This window comes from Dermacentor silvarum, chromosome 9, assembly GCF_013339745.2.
Source record: "Dermacentor silvarum isolate Dsil-2018 chromosome 9, BIME_Dsil_1.4, whole genome shotgun sequence".
In the NCBI taxonomy this organism is placed as follows: Eukaryota; Metazoa; Arthropoda; class Arachnida; order Ixodida; family Ixodidae; genus Dermacentor; species Dermacentor silvarum.
Genome location: NC_051162.1, coordinates 145,068,226 through 145,087,908, shown reverse-complemented (window position 1 = coordinate 145,087,908; position 19,683 = coordinate 145,068,226). Strand labels below are relative to the sequence as shown.

Sequence of the window (19,683 nt, the reverse complement as noted above, 5' to 3'; positions counted from 1 at the left end):
CCTGTTGACTGTGCATCCTTTCGTGACACGAGCATAGTGCACGTACCTAATCATCTGCATACACCTACAATCATCTCATATCATCTCGATAATCTCTCGTTGACATGACTAAATGAAACATTTGGTTGCCTTGTCTCATGTTTCCATATGAGGTCATGTGCCAGGTTTGTCCCCACACATGAAGCTTTTAATTGATTCTGGACAGACGGTGAAAAGTGCCTAATACTGTGTGTGTGCATTGCACGCGCTGGTTTTCTTTTTAGGATTTGTGAAGGCCACCTTTTCAAAACATTTTTTTTTTCAGCTACCAAAAATAGCACTTTGCAGTGTCTGCATATGAGGGCAGTATTTTTTGAGTGGTACAAGTGAAGAAATTCACACATGCTTTTCAGTATGCTAAGTATGATGAGGATGACAAATTTTTTCTGTGTGTTTTCCGGTAAGCAACCGTTCAGTTGTAAGAGTTCCGCAAGCTACAGTAAGAACCACCCTTGTTGTAGTGATAGAAAGGCAGTAAGGAGACCATATTCTATTGTGAAACCTGCAGTTGAAATCTCAGCCTCCACCCAGGAGAATGTTTCGAGCACTACCATACAGTGCTCCAGTACAGTTACAAGCCTCAGAAAAAAATAAAGAAAAAAAAAATATAGCAATGCGTTTGTGTTACATAAGTGCTCTTTCTGAGCAATGTTTAAAATGCATGGATTAGTATCTGAATGGAACAGCTTCAAAGCGGGTAAATGCTCATGACTGCAAAGGGTTAAAGAGAGTCTACTCTATCTGAAGGATTTAGCTAGCTCATGAAGTCATGCCAGTTGCACAATGAGTTTGGCTGCTTTCCTGTCTTGCGACATGAACGCACAAGTCAAAATTAAAATAGACGCTGATAAAACCGAGAAACTATACTAAAGTTTACTTTAGTGTGCTTTAAGCTATACTGTATAGTTGCTTTGAAAGATGTGGGCTTCAAGTTTTTGCCGGACGGGGTTATCCTGCTCAGCCTTTCAGACTTCAGCCTATCTTAATGTTAATGGAATGGAATATATGACAGTACAATTGTGCAGTACTGATTTGGTTCTGAACAGATAAGAGTATGAAGCATTACAATGCGAAAAATGTTAGGGCATCACTGGATAAAAGCAAGTTGTCCATGTTTATTGCAGAGCATGTGTTGGCAACGTAGGACACTTACCATCAATCGCCATTCGTTCACGCATCTCCTGCTGCAGTTTTGACTGTTGGTCCTCTAGTTCCAGGTCCTTGACCCTGTGCAGAAAGCGCCAGGAGATGATGATGCAGAACGTACCACTCTACATCACCACCAAGTCAGTAACTGTCATTATCGTTATTTCCAGCAGGCTGACAGGAAAGCTGTAAAGCATGGTTGGTGTCGGGAAAACGTGGTAGCCATGACATCAGTCTTGGTACGAATGGTAGAGATCGCCATCTCTCATGAGCAATGCCGAACCTGCCTGCCCACTTAGATGTACTTCTCTAAAAGAAGTTGCACGTTTCGTAACTGAGCACACTTCCTGATGCAACTCCTTCTCAACGTAGTTCAGAGCCTGAGACACGGCTGGGAGCTTTGGCAAGCAACGGGCACAACATTGCTTTGGTACAGTTGGAAGGAGTACTTACCACACTCGACATAACCATGCAATCAGGGAACGGATTACCACAACGTTATTTCCAGTGAATTTCCTTTCCATGCCCGCACAGGCAATAAAGTGGCACAGCCACCAATAACATGCAGTACTTAAGGATCAGATAACAAATCCATCGCTCAATCGTGGAAAGTCTTTGTAGCTCACACAGTCCCCCACATCAGAAGGGAGTTTGACGTGAATGTGACGTCTGGTGAAAAAAAAAAAAAAAGTTATTCTGGCATTTTATGTGCCAAAACCACATTCTGATTATGAGGCACACCAGAGTGGGAGGCTCCAAATTAATTTCGACCACCTAGGGTCTTTTAACGTACGCCTAAACCTAAGTACAAGAGTGTTCTTGCATTTCGTCCCCCATCGTAATGTGGCTGCCACGGCCACGATTGAATCTGCGACCTCGATCTCAGCAGCGCAATGCCATGGCCAGTGGGCTAATATGGTGGATGTCTGGTGAAAGGGTGACATCACCCTGTGGTTAATTCCTCATAGAATAGGGAGGTAAGTTACTTCCTTGCATTACTAATACCTTTCAACGTGAATTCCCAAGGCTGACCAAACTAGTGATTCAGTTTATGGACAGAGTATAATGCGGCACGGTGGCACTGAATCGCATTGTGTTGCCGTCTTGCCAGTAGTGACTCAGATTTGCTGAGTAATGTCACGTTTCATCCATGGTTGGAGTCAGTGATTCGATTCATCATCTGAATATACATTTAAGAGGCATGTTACTGAAATTTGCTTGGTACTGCCACGCATGCTGCTGCGGTAATGACACCAAAATTACTGAATTATGTACCTTATTAGCAGTTCTTGCTCCTCCCTGGATAACTTGTTTTTCTGCCGCATTAACCGAAACAACACTTGTGTCAGGTCCTTCTCTTCTGCTTGAAGATCTGTAATGTCCAGAAAAAACATAAGTACTTCGCAGTAAAATGCTCGTGTGTTATTCCAAAGACTGTGAGCTTACCACTTGGGCATTAACTTTAGTCTGGCTAAAACTGACAGCTAATCAAGCACACATAAATATACACAAGAAAGTAATTTTTCATGTGCATAGGCAGATTGGAGTTGGTGTTTTCACAACCTGTCATGGAAAGCCATGCTTGCATCCAGATATGAAAATGACACTTGTAGCAACTTCCTTGTCATTCTTGTCATAACCTGCCAGGTAATGCAGACATGGGCACCAGGTTGTTCTAATTACTCACTTTGGGGCATTTCTATCCATCTGCTCACAGCTGAAACCTAAGCTGCTAGCTAATTACTTTAGCCTAAATTTGTTAACTCATACTCACAATGAAAGCTTACCTATATTACCAAGTTAAACATCACAGAAATTCTGGCTTTAAAATGTGCCTCAAGTTCACTCAAGTCTCAGGAAAGCCGCTTTCAGACCATGGGTTATGACTTTATTAGCTTTTTGTCTCGCATATAATTTCCAGTCATGAGTAATTTGAAGGTCACCTCAATCTTCAGGCTTAGTTGAAAGCAAGCATCGGCAATCCAACGCAGCTTATCTTCACTTATTCCACTTTCTGCTTATTGCTCAATTTGCAATCCTAATACTTTCACTATGACGCAGGAGAATTACTATTGCTCAACTATTCATCTTCTCTGTGCTGTGCCATCATGGCATAAAAAAGAAGAAAGAAAAAAGCAACGAAATTGCTGTTGTTCCAGCTGAGGTAAGCCTGTCTAGGCTGATAAAATGCTCATTTTGTTCTCTATGCTAAAATGTTGTAACAGAATGACAATTGGGCAAGTCAGCTGGGTAAGGGCAACTCTCAGCCACTCTTTTTACCATGCTGTTATGATGTGTCTGTTAGGGTCATAATCGTCATGCCTATTTCTGCCTATGGCAAGAAAAAAAAAAAAAAAAAAAACCTCTCTCCCCCAGAGGTTTCAAGTTACAGTACTCACTCCTGCCTGGCGCCAGCTGACTTCACCTTATGCCCACTAATTCACCAGTCTCATCACACAACCTAATGTAATCTGTCATTCCCAACTACATCTTCCTACCCTTAGAACCCATTCTGCCACTTTAATAAACCAACAGTGATCTGTTCTAAACACTACTACATTTATTCCACTTACTCTGAACTAGAATATCAGCTACACCCGTTTTCTTCTCTCCATTCCTTACTGGCATGTTTCTATCTATCAATGTGACGCTAAGCATTTTCAATTTTATTCACAGCACAGTTCTGGATTTACTTTACGAGTCTCTTTCTTATTCTCAAGTTAGAGCTGCACAGCTTAGTACTGGCAAAATGCATCAATTTATATATTTTATTCTTTATTCACAAGTGACCTGCATCACCATTAAGGCGTTATTGCGGTGGACAAATGGTGATAGAACATGTCCCCATTCTTGCGGTAGATCAAATCTGCAGGTAGTGAATTCTATGTGACAATTGTTCGCAGAACTAAAAAAGTAATTTTTTAACAGATCCGTCCTGCAAAGGTGTGGTCTAACCTTTAAATGAATGGACTCAATGCAAAAAACCATATTGTGGGGGCTGTATATGTCGTATAAACGCATGTACGGGCCGCATCTCGTTTTTCCGAAATATGTATCCGAAAAAAAAAAATGAAAATCTGCGTAAGGGCCGCACCCCCCCCCCCCCCTTTCCTCGAACCGCACGTGTTAAAAATATGCGTGCCTTTGCGAGCTTCCAGGCGCCGTCAACAAATGGCGAACTCGCGCTGTCGAACTGGCGCTATCCATATCGGCATTAGCATCATTAACTTCGGTTTTGTGCGTTGGTTGGTCGTTTGCACATGCTTTGCACGCCATTTGGCTCTTTTGTACTGCTGGCTTGTTTTCATCCAGGCGTTTACATTTTAGCACGATGGGCAAGCACCTAAACAGCTACACGGCTCGGTTTAAATTGAAGGTGGCTGAGTTTGCTCTCAAACATGGGAAGCGTGCAGCCGCCAGAAAATTTGACATGGAGTGCATTCGACGACGGTGTAGTCAGAAAGAAGCTTTGAAGAACACAAGCAGCAAAAAACGCGCTTTCCGAGGTAAGCCATTTAAGTTTCCCGAATTGGAAGAGCTGTAGGGGCGCGCCATAAGCGCGCTCCCGATTGCAGCGCCAACACAAGAGCTACTCTGCTATGTGAAGGAAGTGAGAAACAATGGCTATGCATTGACAACGGACATGCTGCACATGAAGGCTCAAGCTATGGCGCGTGCGAAAAGCATACCACGCAAGGATTTCAATGCTAGTGCCGGCTGGGTGCGAAGATTTTTTAACAGGAATGGCTTCCCCTTGCGGCGAAGGACCACGCTGTGCCAGCAGCTTCCGGACGACTACACCGACAAGGTGCTTAGCTTTCAGAAGTATGTTATCGGCCTCCGCCATGAACACAACTATGGACTGTCTCAAATAGCGAACGCTGAACACACCCCTGTGTGCTTTTACTGTCCCAAAAACTGTACAGTCGAAGTTAAAGGTAAGAAGACCGTTGCTGTGCGGACAACTGGCGCTGAGTGCCAACGCTGCACAGTGATGCTTTGCATTACTGCGGACGGACGGAAGCTGCCCCCCTACGTTGTACTGAAAAGGAAAATAATTCCCGATGAAGTTTTCCCCAAGGGAATCGTAGTTCACGTCCAAGAAAAGGGCTGGACGAACGATGACCTCATGCTTGACTGGGTAAAAACTGTTTGGCCGAACCGCCCAGGCGCCTTGTTGGCCAAACGGTCGCTTTTAGTCTTGGATGGCTTCTGCGGTCACTTGACGGATAAGGTCAAGGAACAGATGCGCCGTGTCGGCACAGACATGGCTGTGATTCCGGGCGGTTTCACAGGCATGCTGCAACCACTGGATGTCAGCGTGAATCGGCCTTTTAAGGATGGATTCCGCAGGCAATACACGGAAAGGATGGCAAGCGGCGGCCACAAGCAGACGCCGACCAGACGGCTCAAGAGGGCATTGCTTGCGACTGTGCTTGGATGGATTCTGTCCGCGTGGAGCTCGGTATCGATGGACATCGTATGCCGAAGTTTCAAAGTGACTGGCATCTCCAACAGCTTGGACGGCACCGAAGATGACTTCTTGTGGTCTGATGAGTGTGCGCCACGACAAAGCACCAGCTCGGAGACTGATGAATCGGCGAGTAAGGACGATTGAGCGTTATGTTGTTTTTACTCAAAAAGAAATTTTTTTACACATCGCGTGAATGGGCCGCACCCTGAAAATTGGCCCTCGTATCTTTAAAAAAAAGTGCGGCCCTTACACGCGTTTATACGGTAGTATGTTGAGCAGGTACTCATTTGATTATGAAAAAGTGAATAAAAGAGTGGGATACAACGTGCTTCACCATTCAGACAAAGAGATCCAGCCAAGTTCTTTTTTCATTGCTGCTACACTTAGAAAGCACTAATATCTTCCTAAGACAAACGTTGCCGCGATAGACTGAATTTTCGCTATGTACACCATGAAACAGGTTCCATACAGGGCAGGCATACTCATAACCGGTAAAACATGCCTGTTATATGACACTTTTTTTTACATGTTTAAACATTGTTGCAAGAAACTAAGGGCATGCCCTGCATTTCTAACTATGGTATTAACATGTACTTTTCTTTTTTCAAGGCTAAAGGGGAAATACTTGAATCCTTTCCAGGCTAAGTCCTTGAATGTTAAAATATAGTCACCTTCATCCTCGTCCTCCTCGCCACGTAGCGCCCGCTCTACGAGGACTCCCCGATGCTCCAGAGAGCGCAGGCTCACTTCGATCTCCTCGAGTCGCCGCTGAAGCTCCTGGGCTGTCCGCTGTCGCTTCCGCTCCTGCTGACGCTGAACCCGCAGAGTCAGGCGCTCAAGCTTGCGGGGATCGATTGCCTGCATCCGACAAAGGACATGTGAAGGGCAATGAACTGCTGCGAGAGGGCTCAACGCCTTTGCCACATGCAGGGGAAGAGTGACATAATTGAATGATTGTGGTTGTAATCCATCTGGAATTTCTTTTTACAATATACGTCCATACAGTGGACCAGCCCACAGAATTATCAATTAATTCTTATATGAGGGACAGGGCAGGCAGAAAAGTTGTGCAACAAAAGAGAATGCACTGCTCTGCACAAGGTAGCTTAGACTAATGAACAATAATTATGAAGCGATTACGAATTCAATCAGACAGCATGTCTTCAGATAAAATTGCATAAAAATAAAAAAATTACCATAGGTTACATGCATACGTTGAACCAATGACCTTCTTCCTAGATCAGAGCATGCGACATCTATATGACAACTATCTCCGTCTAATATTAAGCACATTTCATCATACAATGCCCAACCACACAGCCACACAAAAATACATTTGCATCCCCATTAACCCTGCATACAACACACTAATGCCTTACGGGAACACCAGTTCCTCCAAGCCATACAGGAAATTTGGTTGTACACTGGAAGTTGTAAAATGTCGCCCAGGAGGCATCCCTACTGCAATCATTTTTCAAATTATTTCATTATTAGAGGACGCAGGGGAAACTGAAATGTCGCGTTGCCATGCTGCCAGGAAGCAAGCTTCACTGCCAACATGGACACTCTTTCCCTTTACCCCGGTTGGCATCTTTTCCTGCCTTGTGGAAAATGTGCATGTTATCATCCTGCTACAAGGCATCTTTGCGGGCCCACGGTGACCTCAGCCTGGATTAAAGAAACTCACATTTTCCATCTCAATGATGGAAAGTGCCAAATAGAGTGGCAGGAATCTGTTAAAACCTTTACACATATTTTTTCAGCGTGTCATCGAGTTGAAAGAGAACAGGTGCTTAGAAATTTTGTCTGACAGCGCGATGGTACACGACCCAGTAATCAACTAGAACAATAAGGCACCAACATTGGCGAGTACTTTGAGAATTGTGGTATCTTAAGCCACAATCGAGACCAGTACCTACGTGGAATTGTTTGGTGGAAGTGTTTCTGCGGAACTGTTTTCAATGTAGTGGAAATGTTTCCTGCCAATAAACAGTGAGCAGCAAACCTGCAGTATCGTTATCGCAAAAAGAGGTAACGTTGCTTGAAAAATGTCCCATCGGCAAGGGATGGACTGTTTCTTGCATATGCTTAAATTTTTTTCTTTGCTACGTTCTCCGCAGATGCACATAAATTTAATTCTTCCAGTAGTGTTAGTTGGGGGTCAGTGCTTGTTGCGCAAGGTGGTGTGCCTCGACTTTCTGCCCAGTTTTTCGTGCAAAACAAAATGACGGAAGGTATCCTGTATGCCTGCTTCACAGATGCTAAAAGAATAGTTGCATCATAAATTTTTTACTGCTGTAGTAACATAGAGCACAATTTGGTCTATCATCGGATCCTACCTTGGCTTTCTTGTCACCGGGCCCACCAGTCTCGGCACTTCCATCAAGGTCTCGGTCATCAGAGTCTGCAAAACCGTCTTCTTCGCCTTCAAGTACAGAAATAAACAAACAAGAAAAGTGGACATTACCGGATTAGGCTCGGGCAAGAATACACAGCTAATACGCAATGGCGCAAATAGTAATGGGACATCTGATCGTTCAAATTAAACAAGCTACGGTTACATGATTCACAACATCGCCAGATGTAGTCAAATGCGGTAATTAACAAGCTAACAATCACATTTTGCTGCCACTACTTATGCTGAATTAGCAACAACCTGACAACAAGAAAAAGGTGCTGGCAATACATGTCACAATACGTGTCACTTATACAGTAAAACCTCGTTATACATAGTTGGCGCGGAACATGGATCAGGTACGCACTAAGCGACGTAATAATTAACTGACAATGGCAGATGAGCAGCTATAGACTTACCGGCCAAAAAAAGATGTTAATTCTCACTGAAACACACATGCAGACAAGTTTTATTTGCGAGAATGCAGCAAAAAATTTGATTCTCACTTGCCGCTGTGGCACCCTTGCAGCGACGATGGCATCCTCAAACTAACCAAGGCCAAGAGCCAGTTTCTCTATCAGGCCCCACTTTTCTGTGATGGTCATGATGGTCAACCCACTATCTGTGTCGGATACGGAAGGGCCATCATCCATGTATTCATCCATGATGATGATATGGAAGCGCTAGAGGCTATGGGAGCAGTAAACACTTTGTGGCTAAAATGTTTTGACGTTACTATCGGCGGCGACTGCAGCCCGGGAAAGGTCCGTGTGTTGCAATTTCGCTATCTATGGTCTGCGTGCACTACATTTTGCCGATTTCCACGCTTGTACGCACTGAAAAATGAAGTAAATATTATGCACTAACCGTTTGGCATGTGTGAAGTGACTACGGCTGAAGTGGTCAGCCAATACATTAGGTTCAGTGGCGACGGAGCAGGGGATTCACCGTGAGTATATTCAAACCAGAATTACTCGTTAAGTTGGTACTTATTAACGAGGGCTTAGTGCATTAAATTGGGGTTTAATGTCCCAAAGCTACCGAGTGAGCTATGTGGGACACCGTAATGAAGGGTATCGAAATAATTTAGATTATATGAGGTTCTTCGACGTGCACACACAAGAAGCTTAGTACACAAATGTTTTTCCAGTGTGTCCTAATAAGAATGTAGCCACTGTGGCCGTGAACTAAGCCCATGACCTTGTGCTCGGTAGCACAATGCCACAGCTTCTCAACAACCGTGGTGGATAATTTATCCAAACGCAGGCATGGGATCCTGACACAAGCAAGTGTTAGGTACGAGTACGTATCAAGTACAAGTGAGTATTAATCGGTTAACAGAGATGCTGGGCTGGGTGAGGAATTCTTCTTCTCAATTTTTTTTTAAATTTAAGACTGACAAGAAATGTTTAGGTGTGGCCAGTGGGTTATACACTGCCTGTCAATCTTTTAATTGGGCCTACAAGATCCGAGAGAAATGAGCATAGCTATTATGCACCAGTAGCTATGGGATGATTTTAATAATACCTCTGGTTTTTAAACACAGGTGCAACAGGAAATTTACATAATTGTGGAATGTGAACAAGACTGACAACTTTAGAATGGATATCTTTGCAGACGTCCATACATTGTGAATTAATGTTATCAGCATTAGTCTCCCAACATATATGTAAGAAATTTGTTTTATGGGTTCGCTCCACTGTGAGTGGAAAAATATATCTGTTAATTCGTGGGAAACTCTGAAAAATAAATGTTTGCCTTGTCTCTTATTACATGCTTAATATAAACAATTTGCACATTGGAAATGCTCAATTAGCCACATAGAGCTCTCCACTCAGCATCTTGCATAGCTGCACTGTTGTTTTTGGATGTTAAACCCAATGAATAAATGAATGAATGAAATGCCGCTGAATTGTATGTTGAAGGCATAAAGATGTATGAAAGCTCCAGCAGTACCGTAAAAAAATCGTGCAGTATTCTTGCCCCTTGTGTCCTTGTTATGCCCTGTTTGTCACGTTACCAACCCACTACTGGATGCCACAATCATCATCCTCATTCAGCCAGCAGCGTGCACTGTATACAAAGTGCTGGTGTAACTAGTGGACTTACGCAGCAGGCACATGGCCAACGTACATAAATGGCAAGTCTCAGAAACTTTCACGCTTTGGTTAAGTGGCAGCTGTTTTTGTTTCTTTCACCAAGTGTCAGTGGCGTCAACTAAAAGAAAGCTCAGCATGCACATTAAATTTATATTGACGCATCATGTAAACTACGATCAAAGCTGGTAAAAGAAAAAAAAAAAACTCACCAGTTGCTCTTGGTGCAGTCATGATGCCAAACTCGATACTCCTGCTCTTGGCCGGCAGCTGCATTGGCTGCGACTTGAGGTTGTCCAGGCTGATGTGCTTCTTCATCTCCTCCCGCACGACAGGACGAGGTTGATGCGAGTGCTGCCTAGAGACCGATGAGACAACGGCGGCAGCTTTGGGTGCCACAAGCTCGGGAGACGCGTTGACTCTTTCCGTCGAGCAGGGTGCACTGTCTGATTTAGCCGCTGGCACCTTCTTCGGTGACGAGGACTTCTCCTGCCGTGGCGTCTTGGACAACCGCAGCCTCGAAAAGCTCTTAGTCCTCTCGTTCTCGGCAACATCCTTGGCCGCCTTCTCACGGTTGTAGCTCTCCTTCTTCTCCTTGGTCGTTGCAGCTGAGCTGTCGCCTCCACTGCTGCTCCGGTTAAAGCCCAAGAAGGACAGAAGGTTTCTCCTAGTTGTCGATGCAGCTGGAGATGGTGTAGTCTTGCGGTCGTCGTCCTCGTTTCTGGCAAAGAGGCGTCGCTTGGGCTTCGGTGGCTTGGGCTTCCAGACATCTGCCCGGATTTGGTATGGGTCCATGAGTGTTATACCGCCTACAACAATGTCGTCGATCCCGTCGAGGTCGTCCGTGGACCTTGCTGGCGACGCAACTGGTGTGGCGGAGTCGTTGCCATTGTCGTCCAGGCCTCCTCCAAACTCGTCATCATCTTCGAACTGAGCCAGTCTGTGCTGAGCTGTGCTGAAACTTCGCAGCGAGGACCTGTCGTCTAGCGCATTAAAAGTCTCGTCTTCTTGGTCCAGGAGGTCGGTAAGTGTAATCTCGTCAAAGGCTGGTGTGCGTGCATATTTCTTCCGGTAGCTGCACGGGCTCAGACCTAGCTCCTCATCACTTTTTAGCCTAGCACGTTCACGGGCTTCGCGCCTCGCTCGTTCCCTTTCGGGATCGGTGGCAGCATGCAGTGCTGAAAGGTAACAGGGACGCGAGGTGGGAGGTGTACCGAAAGTCTCGGTTGGCGTGTTGGCCTCGGGTGGTGTCTTGAACTCATCAAAGTCACCGGCCAGACTAAGACTGTCAAAGTAAGGCAAATTCTGTATGTCTTCATGCACACTCTTGCGGGCCAGCTGTTCTCTCCGGCTCATCAGCATGGCTGTCACTGGATCAGCACAAGGACGCAGTGGTGTCGACGACATGGGAAAGCTCTCTGGAAATTGGTTAGGCCTAACGCGGATCCGTGGGTCGGCACTCTTTACAGGTCTCTCGATCTTGACGGGCGCCGAGCGTGCCACAGGAGGCTGAGTACTCTGGACCACCGGTCCCGTTCCTCCAGCTGCGGTAAGTCCACAGTCAGAGTCCAGCTCTTCACAGGAGCCACGGCTGCTGGGTGATGAGGAACGGATCGAGGGGAAGTCCAGTCTTTGCAAGTTGATGTTGAGAGACCTGAGGTAGATGACATCGCCCGACGGTACCTGAGGCTCACCGCTGCCAGCGCCAGTGCCTTCGCTTGAGCGGCTACGAACTTTTTCCACAAACGAGCCACCATAACCCTGATATCTTGGTGGTTCTCGGAGGGGAGAGTGGCCTTTGTGATGTCCAGGTACTTCTGCTACTGTTGAGTCAACTTGTAGACTAGTCTTAACATCGTGGCCACTAGTGATGATCGTTAAGGCAGTGTTACTGGGTTGAGGAGGCTCCAAGTGACCTCCGAGGCGTTCATCCAGTGCTTCCTGGCTGGGTTTAAGGTGATCGATGTTCACAGCCTCTATGGCTTCCTCCGTGTCTTCTTTGTTGCCAGATGACACCCTCTTTCTCCTGCGCCTGCGCGTGACATTCTTGTCGTCGAAACTGAACTCCGCCTTGAGGTCTTCAACAAAAGAGAGCGACTCTTTGTCACCACCTTCCCGAGCCCACTCAGATACTGTGAAGTCATCCCCATCACTCTGTTGGCCCATGGGAGTTGCAGCAGCTGCGGCACCAATTGCCTCCTGAACCTCTTTCATAGTTTCCAAAAGCGTCTTCTTTGACACCGAAGGCTCCGATTTGCCATGCTGCAAACCTCTCCTGCTGAGATCAGATGCTGTGAGATCATCTTCATCACTCATGCTTGCAATTGGGGCGTGCATTAACTCTCTAGGAACAGGCTGTGGGACAGGAGACGGCACTGCAGGGTCCTCAAGAGTAACAAGCTTGTCGGCGTCGGTGGGAAACACCTCCTGGTCACTGATAGATGCCGAGCATGTTGTGTCCTCGTCAGTGACGTCACTTCGTGGCGAAAGAATGTCTGGCGTTTCTCCCTTTGGCGCTGCTGGTTCATCTTTGTTCAGGTCAAGGGCGAGCTTTGTTCTGTCAGCTATTTTTTGAATACCTCCTTTACTTACATTACTTGCTTCTTGCTCAACTGTCGGCACGTAATCCGTTCCAGTCGGACTTCCCGGTTTTGTTGGCACAAACTGAAGGACACCTAAGCTTTCTTCATTAAAACTGGCAATGGGGTGTACCAACTCCATAGCGTCAACGGCACGTTCTCCCTTGCCTTCCAAGAGTTGAGCGACATGGATGCCAGCAGCCACGTGATCCAGTAAAGATCCCGTTGGGGACACATCTCCATCGTCTGCCTGGAGTGGCTGGCGGTGGACAACTGTTGCTTCTTCACAGGTGTCTGTAGTCGACGTCTCTGACGAGTCTGGGCGGTCAGACAGGGCAGTTGTAGAGACTTGGAGAAGAGCCCCTTCTGACAACTCTGGTTCTCCAGAAGCAGTCCTTGAAATGTCCTTGTTGCCTAAGGACACACATTCTTTCATTCCTTCGAGCGGTGTCGCGACATCTGGTGAGTGTTCCTTCAGAACAAGAGGTCCATGCTCCTCAGAACTGGAATCGTCTGCACCCGACGACTTTCCATCCCCTGTGCTGGACACTGAGTAATGAGATGACGAGGCAACTGAGGAGCTGGCTTCACTTTCACGACCAGTCAATTTCCCAAATCTGATTGCAGACGACTCGGAAGAGACGTCACCATCCGATTCAAATGCTGCCCCCACCTCTCTTTCAGGAGTTGGCAACGGTGAGCTTCCGCTTGAGCCAGCGCGATCTAGGAGAAGGTTGTAGCCTAACTTGCCTTCCTCAGGTGAGCGGTCTGCTTTTGAAGATGTCGTGGTACTAGACGGAGCTGTGCCCGTCGCACCACTTACATCAGAAACATCCGTAAGAGACGGCGACTCCAGGTTTTCCACGATGGCAGGAACTGCCTCTCCAGCAGCATGAACGGGCTCCGAGAACTTGTCCACGTTGGACGAAGAGGACAAACCCGAGGAAACACTCGCATTTGCCAAGCTTTCGGCTGACCTCGACAACTTGCCAGATTTCTGTATAGAGAGTTGATCACTGGACGTCTGGTTTTCACTCGACCGGGGACTGACGGGTGTCGTCTGCTCTTCGCCGAGCATGCCCTCAGGCACACTGCCTGCACCTAAATGCGCAGCTTCGTCGACGATTCCATCTGCTTCAGGTTCTGAGGCATCATCATCTACTTGACCCAAGGCAGCTCGCACTTCTTTGGGACCCCAGTCGAGTTCAGTGTCTTGATCACCTGGTGGAGTGTCAATGATGATCACAGGAATCTCATGCTTTGGGGGCGGTGGTTCTTCCTCCGACTCGGATGACACATCAGAGGAACTCATCGTAATGCCTTCTTCATCCGAAATGTACTCATCATCTGATCCTTGCAAAGTGAAACAAACAAGAACGCACTATAAATGGGAAGTGGCAACAACATTGGCAAGAACCAAAATATTGCTGAAAAAATGTCTACAGGATTCCGTGAAACAAATACCTCCGTAAATTTTATGAACTACTAGAAAGAACATGACGAATTCTGAAATCGGAATCTGCTAGACAAAACACTTCAGCCATGAAGGTGCTAATTTACAGTCATGTAACAGAACAACAGTTTTATACTTTCTAGAAGTAGTAAATTCTTGTTCTTTTTTTATTTCAGCCCACTGTCATGAAAAAAATTGTATCCTTGCAGGAAACTACTGCAAGGGTCTTGCGAACATATTGCTGTCGCCTTTGAATCCCAGCTTACAAGGACATAACGAGAGCACAGATTTAGGTGACAGACTTGTTTTAAAACAACTCACCAGTGGAGCTCTTTTGTTCGCCTGCTCCTTTGTCCTTGTTGAGAATGGGAACCGGTACTGAGACCACATCGTCTTTCCCGTTCTCGCAGACCTGGGCTGACGCTGCCCTTCCATGTTCATCTATTGTAAAGAAAAGCAGCAATAATGTTTCTAACAGCAATTATTAAAAAAATCGTTGCAACACACGATGAAAAAGTTGTGGTCACTGACTAAGTCAAGGTGAAAAAAACTGATGCTTTAGAGTTCGTGTGGGTTCCTTAGTAGTTGCAGTCCCTGACCAAGTCAAGGTGAATAAAACAGACGTTTTGAAGTTCGTACGGGTTTCTTGGTCATAGTGACTACAATTTCTTTATCATCATGTTAATTGACCAGACAAATTTTTGACAAACTCTTGACTACGAGATGATCATGTCTAATTATTGAGACCAGAAAGCATTCCGAGGTTGACCTAAATATATACAGGACCTCACGGTGACGGCAAAAATTTGTTTGGGGTGTCCATGTAATTGTTACCACAATAAAAAATTATTAAATTCTGGGATTTCACGTGCCAAAACCACAATCTGATAATGAGGCATGTCGTGTGGGGGCTTCGGATTAATTTTGACCATCTGGCGTTTTCTAATGTGCACACCTAAATCCAAGTACACGAGCACTTTTGCATTTCACACCCAACGAAGGGGATATTACAATCAAGCTCCACTAATGCCACCAGCAGTATGGAATACCAGAAGTAGTTTTCTATACGAGCTCTTCCAGCAGTAGTACGATTGTAGGGTGGATGCCCATTTGCTTATACATGGATTTGTGAAAAAAAAATTATGTAGGAACTCCACTGGAGTTGTCTAAGCATGAATAAGCAATGTGCCACTTATTCATTTCCATGCATATGATGCGACATATGTTGTCTACTGTGACTAACAAAGCAGTAGACAGTTCATGAAATGTATACTTTATTGGCCTTGTAATCTGTTTTGGCTCTTGATCTGACTAGTATAAACGCTTATCGGTTGTTATCAACCTTGTCAGACTCGATTCGACCCTTATCGACCCCTTACCAATCTTCTCGGAATTGCTCTGACCCTTATCTGTCCTTATCAGACATGATCCGACCCTTATCAACCCTTATTAGTTGTTATCAATCTCATCGAACTCGATCCAACCCTTATCGGTCCTTATCAACCTCATAAGAATTGCTCCGCCCATTATAAGCCCTTATCACTCTTTAGCACCTTATCCATCAGCATAGAACCATTATCAACTGCAATCAGACCCATATAACCCCTCATAACTCCTTATCTTCCTTATCAACTCAGACTGCTTATAAGTCTGTGTTGTGTGACAACACAGGCAATGCGGTGCAACACATTCATATGGTTCAGATATATTCGCCTTCGGCAAGCGTGGGTGTTTAGCCTAGTGGGTAAGACACTTAGCTTTAGAGTGTGAGGTCTTAGGTTTGAAGCTCACCACCGCCAATGTTTTTTCTTTGAACTTTTCCTTTCGAATTTGTTCTGCTTTTCTTTGTGGAGCGCATCGTGTTATGCGTTACGGAGAAACCGACAGACTGATGGACAGATTTCCTGGGTGAGTCTCCTAAGAATGTTTACGCATGAAAACACAGTAGTGCAATTACATGCGAGAACATTTGTATGCCCAACAACCTTCGCAAGTGCCCAGAGGCATAGAAAAGAAAGAGAGAAGAAGGAGAAAAGAAGAAGAAGAGAAACAGAAGAAAAGAAAGTAATGGGAGAAAGCAGCAGTACTCCAAAGGATGTCATTGTAGTCCATGTCAGCAAACCACAGAACAATGGCTGAAGGTGTGTACTATCATCATCTCTCCATCATGCGTGTTAGCAAAGGAACCCTGCAATTCTTCAGAATCATATGTCCCTGCTTTTCTCTTGCAGCATTCAAAACAAGAGCCTGCAGAAAGCATGTCACATAGGTTATCTTCCTATTTCCTTGTGAACTGCATGTTTTGGTGCATTCAATAAGGAAGGCATTTCAGACACCAGATTTAGAGCATACTTAAAGTATTCAACCCTCTGCAGTTACGTGTCGGGCCTCTCCCGACAGGCGAAAGTATTGTATTCGGTCAAATGTAGAGAACTGCCCAACACGCACACGTTTCTTCTTTGTTTGTCGTGCCACATATTGGGAACCTTTTCAACTATGCAGCTTATGCATATGAGGGCAAAACTTGTTCTGTTGTACACTTGAAGGAATTTGTACATACTTTTTGCTCGCGTGAGATTAGTGAATGTGAAATTAATTTTAGCGTTGAGGAAGAATATATTCCACCGCCAGAAAACCAGCAAATATGCTTGGATGGTCAAGAAGAAATTGATGGTTAGGACCCTAAAGAAAATGATTCGTATGGTGATCACTTACAAGGTTATGCTAACTGAAGACTGTGCGCTGTACAAGCAAACCAGGAGGTCAAAAAAGGAGGACAGTCATCGCCGTAGCTCAATCGGTAGACAGAGTGTTGCGAGGATATATTTTGGGTCTTGTTTCCACTGGCGGCAAAGCTCTGCTTTATTAAGAATATGAAGTTTATTGCAAATTTACCCCTTATATGTTATTATTGTTACAATTCATTTCCCTATGCTTTCCTTGGCTTCGTGTCCGCTGGTATTTTATGGTTGTGACTAAATAAAAATGAGCCCCCCAATTTAACTTTTTCTTTTCTGTGCCACAGCTCAGGCTGGAGACACAATGCGATGCAAGCGTGTTTTTTCAACCCCCACAGGAGACGGAGCATATGTGCCCGCTGCATCTTGGATGAACAAACCTACTGCTGATTGGCCAGTGTATAACGTCCGGCGTGCTCAGCATTCCCGCTTTGCTTGGACACAGCAGTCCTTATGGGTAGTTACAATGGCAGGTCTACAGTACGCCTGGAGAACCATATTCAACTTTGTTCATTTATTAATATTGTTCATATGTACCCTCAGGATAGAACATTACAGAGGGGAGTGGGTTAACAATCCAATGAAATTTACCGTAGACAACAGGGGAATGCAGAATGTAAGTGGAGCATCGAACATAAAAGTATACATGAAATGTCCAATTTAGAAAACATACATAAAGAATGAGACAATACGAAAATAACACTGGTTAATTAGGCTACTGAATTGTGAATGGAATAATGAAATAAGACATTTCTAATTGCGGCGACATCACTTATTAGCGGGGTTTAATGTTCCACTGCAACACTGGGGGGGCTATGAGGGATGCCGTAGTGGCGGGCTCCAGGTTAATTCTAACCACCCGGGGTTCTTTAAACCTTTCTGTGCCACGCCATTATCCTAAATTCTGACCATAAATTGCAAATTATTTTCAAAGGTCCCAGTCGCGAACATGTTCTACTTCCTCCACTGGAACAAACTCGCTCCTGCTTGCGCTGGCCCACGAATTGTGTGCTGCCATCTGCCAGAAGCATGACAAGCCACTGAGACGAAACCAGCTCGTCTATGGCATTGCTTGTAAATGAAAAATACCGTCTACGAGCTGAGCTTGTCCTTGGTTGTTCTGATGAGAAACATGCAGGCGAACCCACCTCTTACCTCCCTCTATGCCACTTTTGTGAATCAGCAAGTGCTGACATCACTTGAGAGGTGCCACAGCTCTGTACCAAAGCTCTTTTCTCACTAGACAAATTTGTTATTACAGAAGCCTAATCTTTCAGTCTAGCTCAACTAAATATCTTCCTTTAGTGTCACTTTAATGTATCTGATCTAATTAAGTGTTTATAAATATTTTGGTTGATTGATTTATTTATCAGGTCCTACAGGGTTGCCATGTTTGGCTACTTTGTGCAACACTGGTTACTTTAGGAGGTTGTTAGCTATGAAGATTTTGGCTTCTTTACTGCTTGGCTACTTTTGTTGCTACTCTTAATATCAGAATCAGGTGTATCAACAATACCATAAAATTCAGACATCAATTGGATTTTGCATACACAGCCATGTCTTGCATTACGACACTAACATTATCTTAGCTTCACTCTGTATTTAGTATCTGTTCTGTGATGTCACAGTGCAAGAGTTAGCCATCATTTGAACATGTCTCTTATATCCGCACAGTGTGCAGCGCAAAATGTACATTCCTGTGGCTACCATTCGTTGCTTGACTACTTTCTTGGCTAATTTTCTGATTTGTGCCCTAGACTGGATAGTTCTTGCTGGCTTCTTAAAATCTTGTGGCTTTTTTTTTTTTTTTTTGAGTACAGAATCTGGAAACCCTGAACAGGGAGTGCTGGCTACATGTTTAAATAGCATACTAAGAGCTGATGTCAAGCTGATATGACTCTGCAGAGAAGCCCACACTGTGTTGCTGAAACTGGCTAAGCAGATGAACTCTTCACAGCTTACTATGTTTAAAACATGTCCCCCCCCCCCCATGATTTTTGCAGCATACGATTCCCTTACAGGCTCTGTAATGTCTACGACAGCCTAAGGTCCAAGTGCAGAGGTCAACATGTTTGAAATATGATGTTTGTTAACACATTCACTTTTTGTTTCTTACAAGCAGCAAACAAATGATGGGAGTCTTCACCACAGACTGTTAGTCAAACAAACTTAATTACTGCATTTGGAAGCACGTCTGGCATTACTTTCAACATTCCTACATAAGATAATAGATGCAGTAATTTCTTTTATTTTTTATTTATTTAAAAAAGCAGGAGTGCTGTGAAGGCATTACTGCAGAGAGGATATAGTACATATACAAGAACAAAGGCCGTGTGTGTATGTGGAAAGACCTTTAAGAAACGGCCTTTGCAATAAACATTCCGGACTGTACGGCAAGAAAAAAAGGAAAAGAGAGAGGATAGAAAGAACGAATGAAAGGAAAAGAAAGTTGTCGGTTCACAAAATCATACTTATGATCTACGAGTGCCAATCAGAGACCGTACCACTATGCTGAATGTACCAGCTGCAATAAATATGCCATCATCGGAGAAATTATTACTCGTCGAAATGCATGCGACTTCTTGCATGTTTTTGCTTGACTTGAACATTTCAAAATGCTGATTTTCGTATGCTTCTCATGCATTCTGCACCATAATTGCTTCTGTTTTCTTTTGAGACTTACATCCACTATTCAAGGTGTATTTCATTGCAAAGTGTGTTTGGCCAACTATGCACACATTGATGGCCCATGATCAACTACAC

At 44.7% G+C, this 19,683-nt stretch overlaps 1 protein-coding gene across 1 annotated transcript in view; it reads right to left on the bottom strand.

Moving 5' to 3' along the window:
• Window positions 1-19,683, bottom strand: part of LOC119464482 (F-actin-monooxygenase MICAL3-like) — an 81,762-nt gene that overhangs the window by 12,945 nt on the left and 49,134 nt on the right. Inside the window, 6 exon segments of the mRNA XM_049656044.1 lie at window positions 1,193-1,266; window positions 2,461-2,557; window positions 6,331-6,517; window positions 7,999-8,084; window positions 10,363-14,082; window positions 14,504-14,623. Coding sequence (XP_049512001.1) covers window positions 1,193-1,266; window positions 2,461-2,557; window positions 6,331-6,517; window positions 7,999-8,084; window positions 10,363-14,082; window positions 14,504-14,623 — 4,284 coding nt within the window.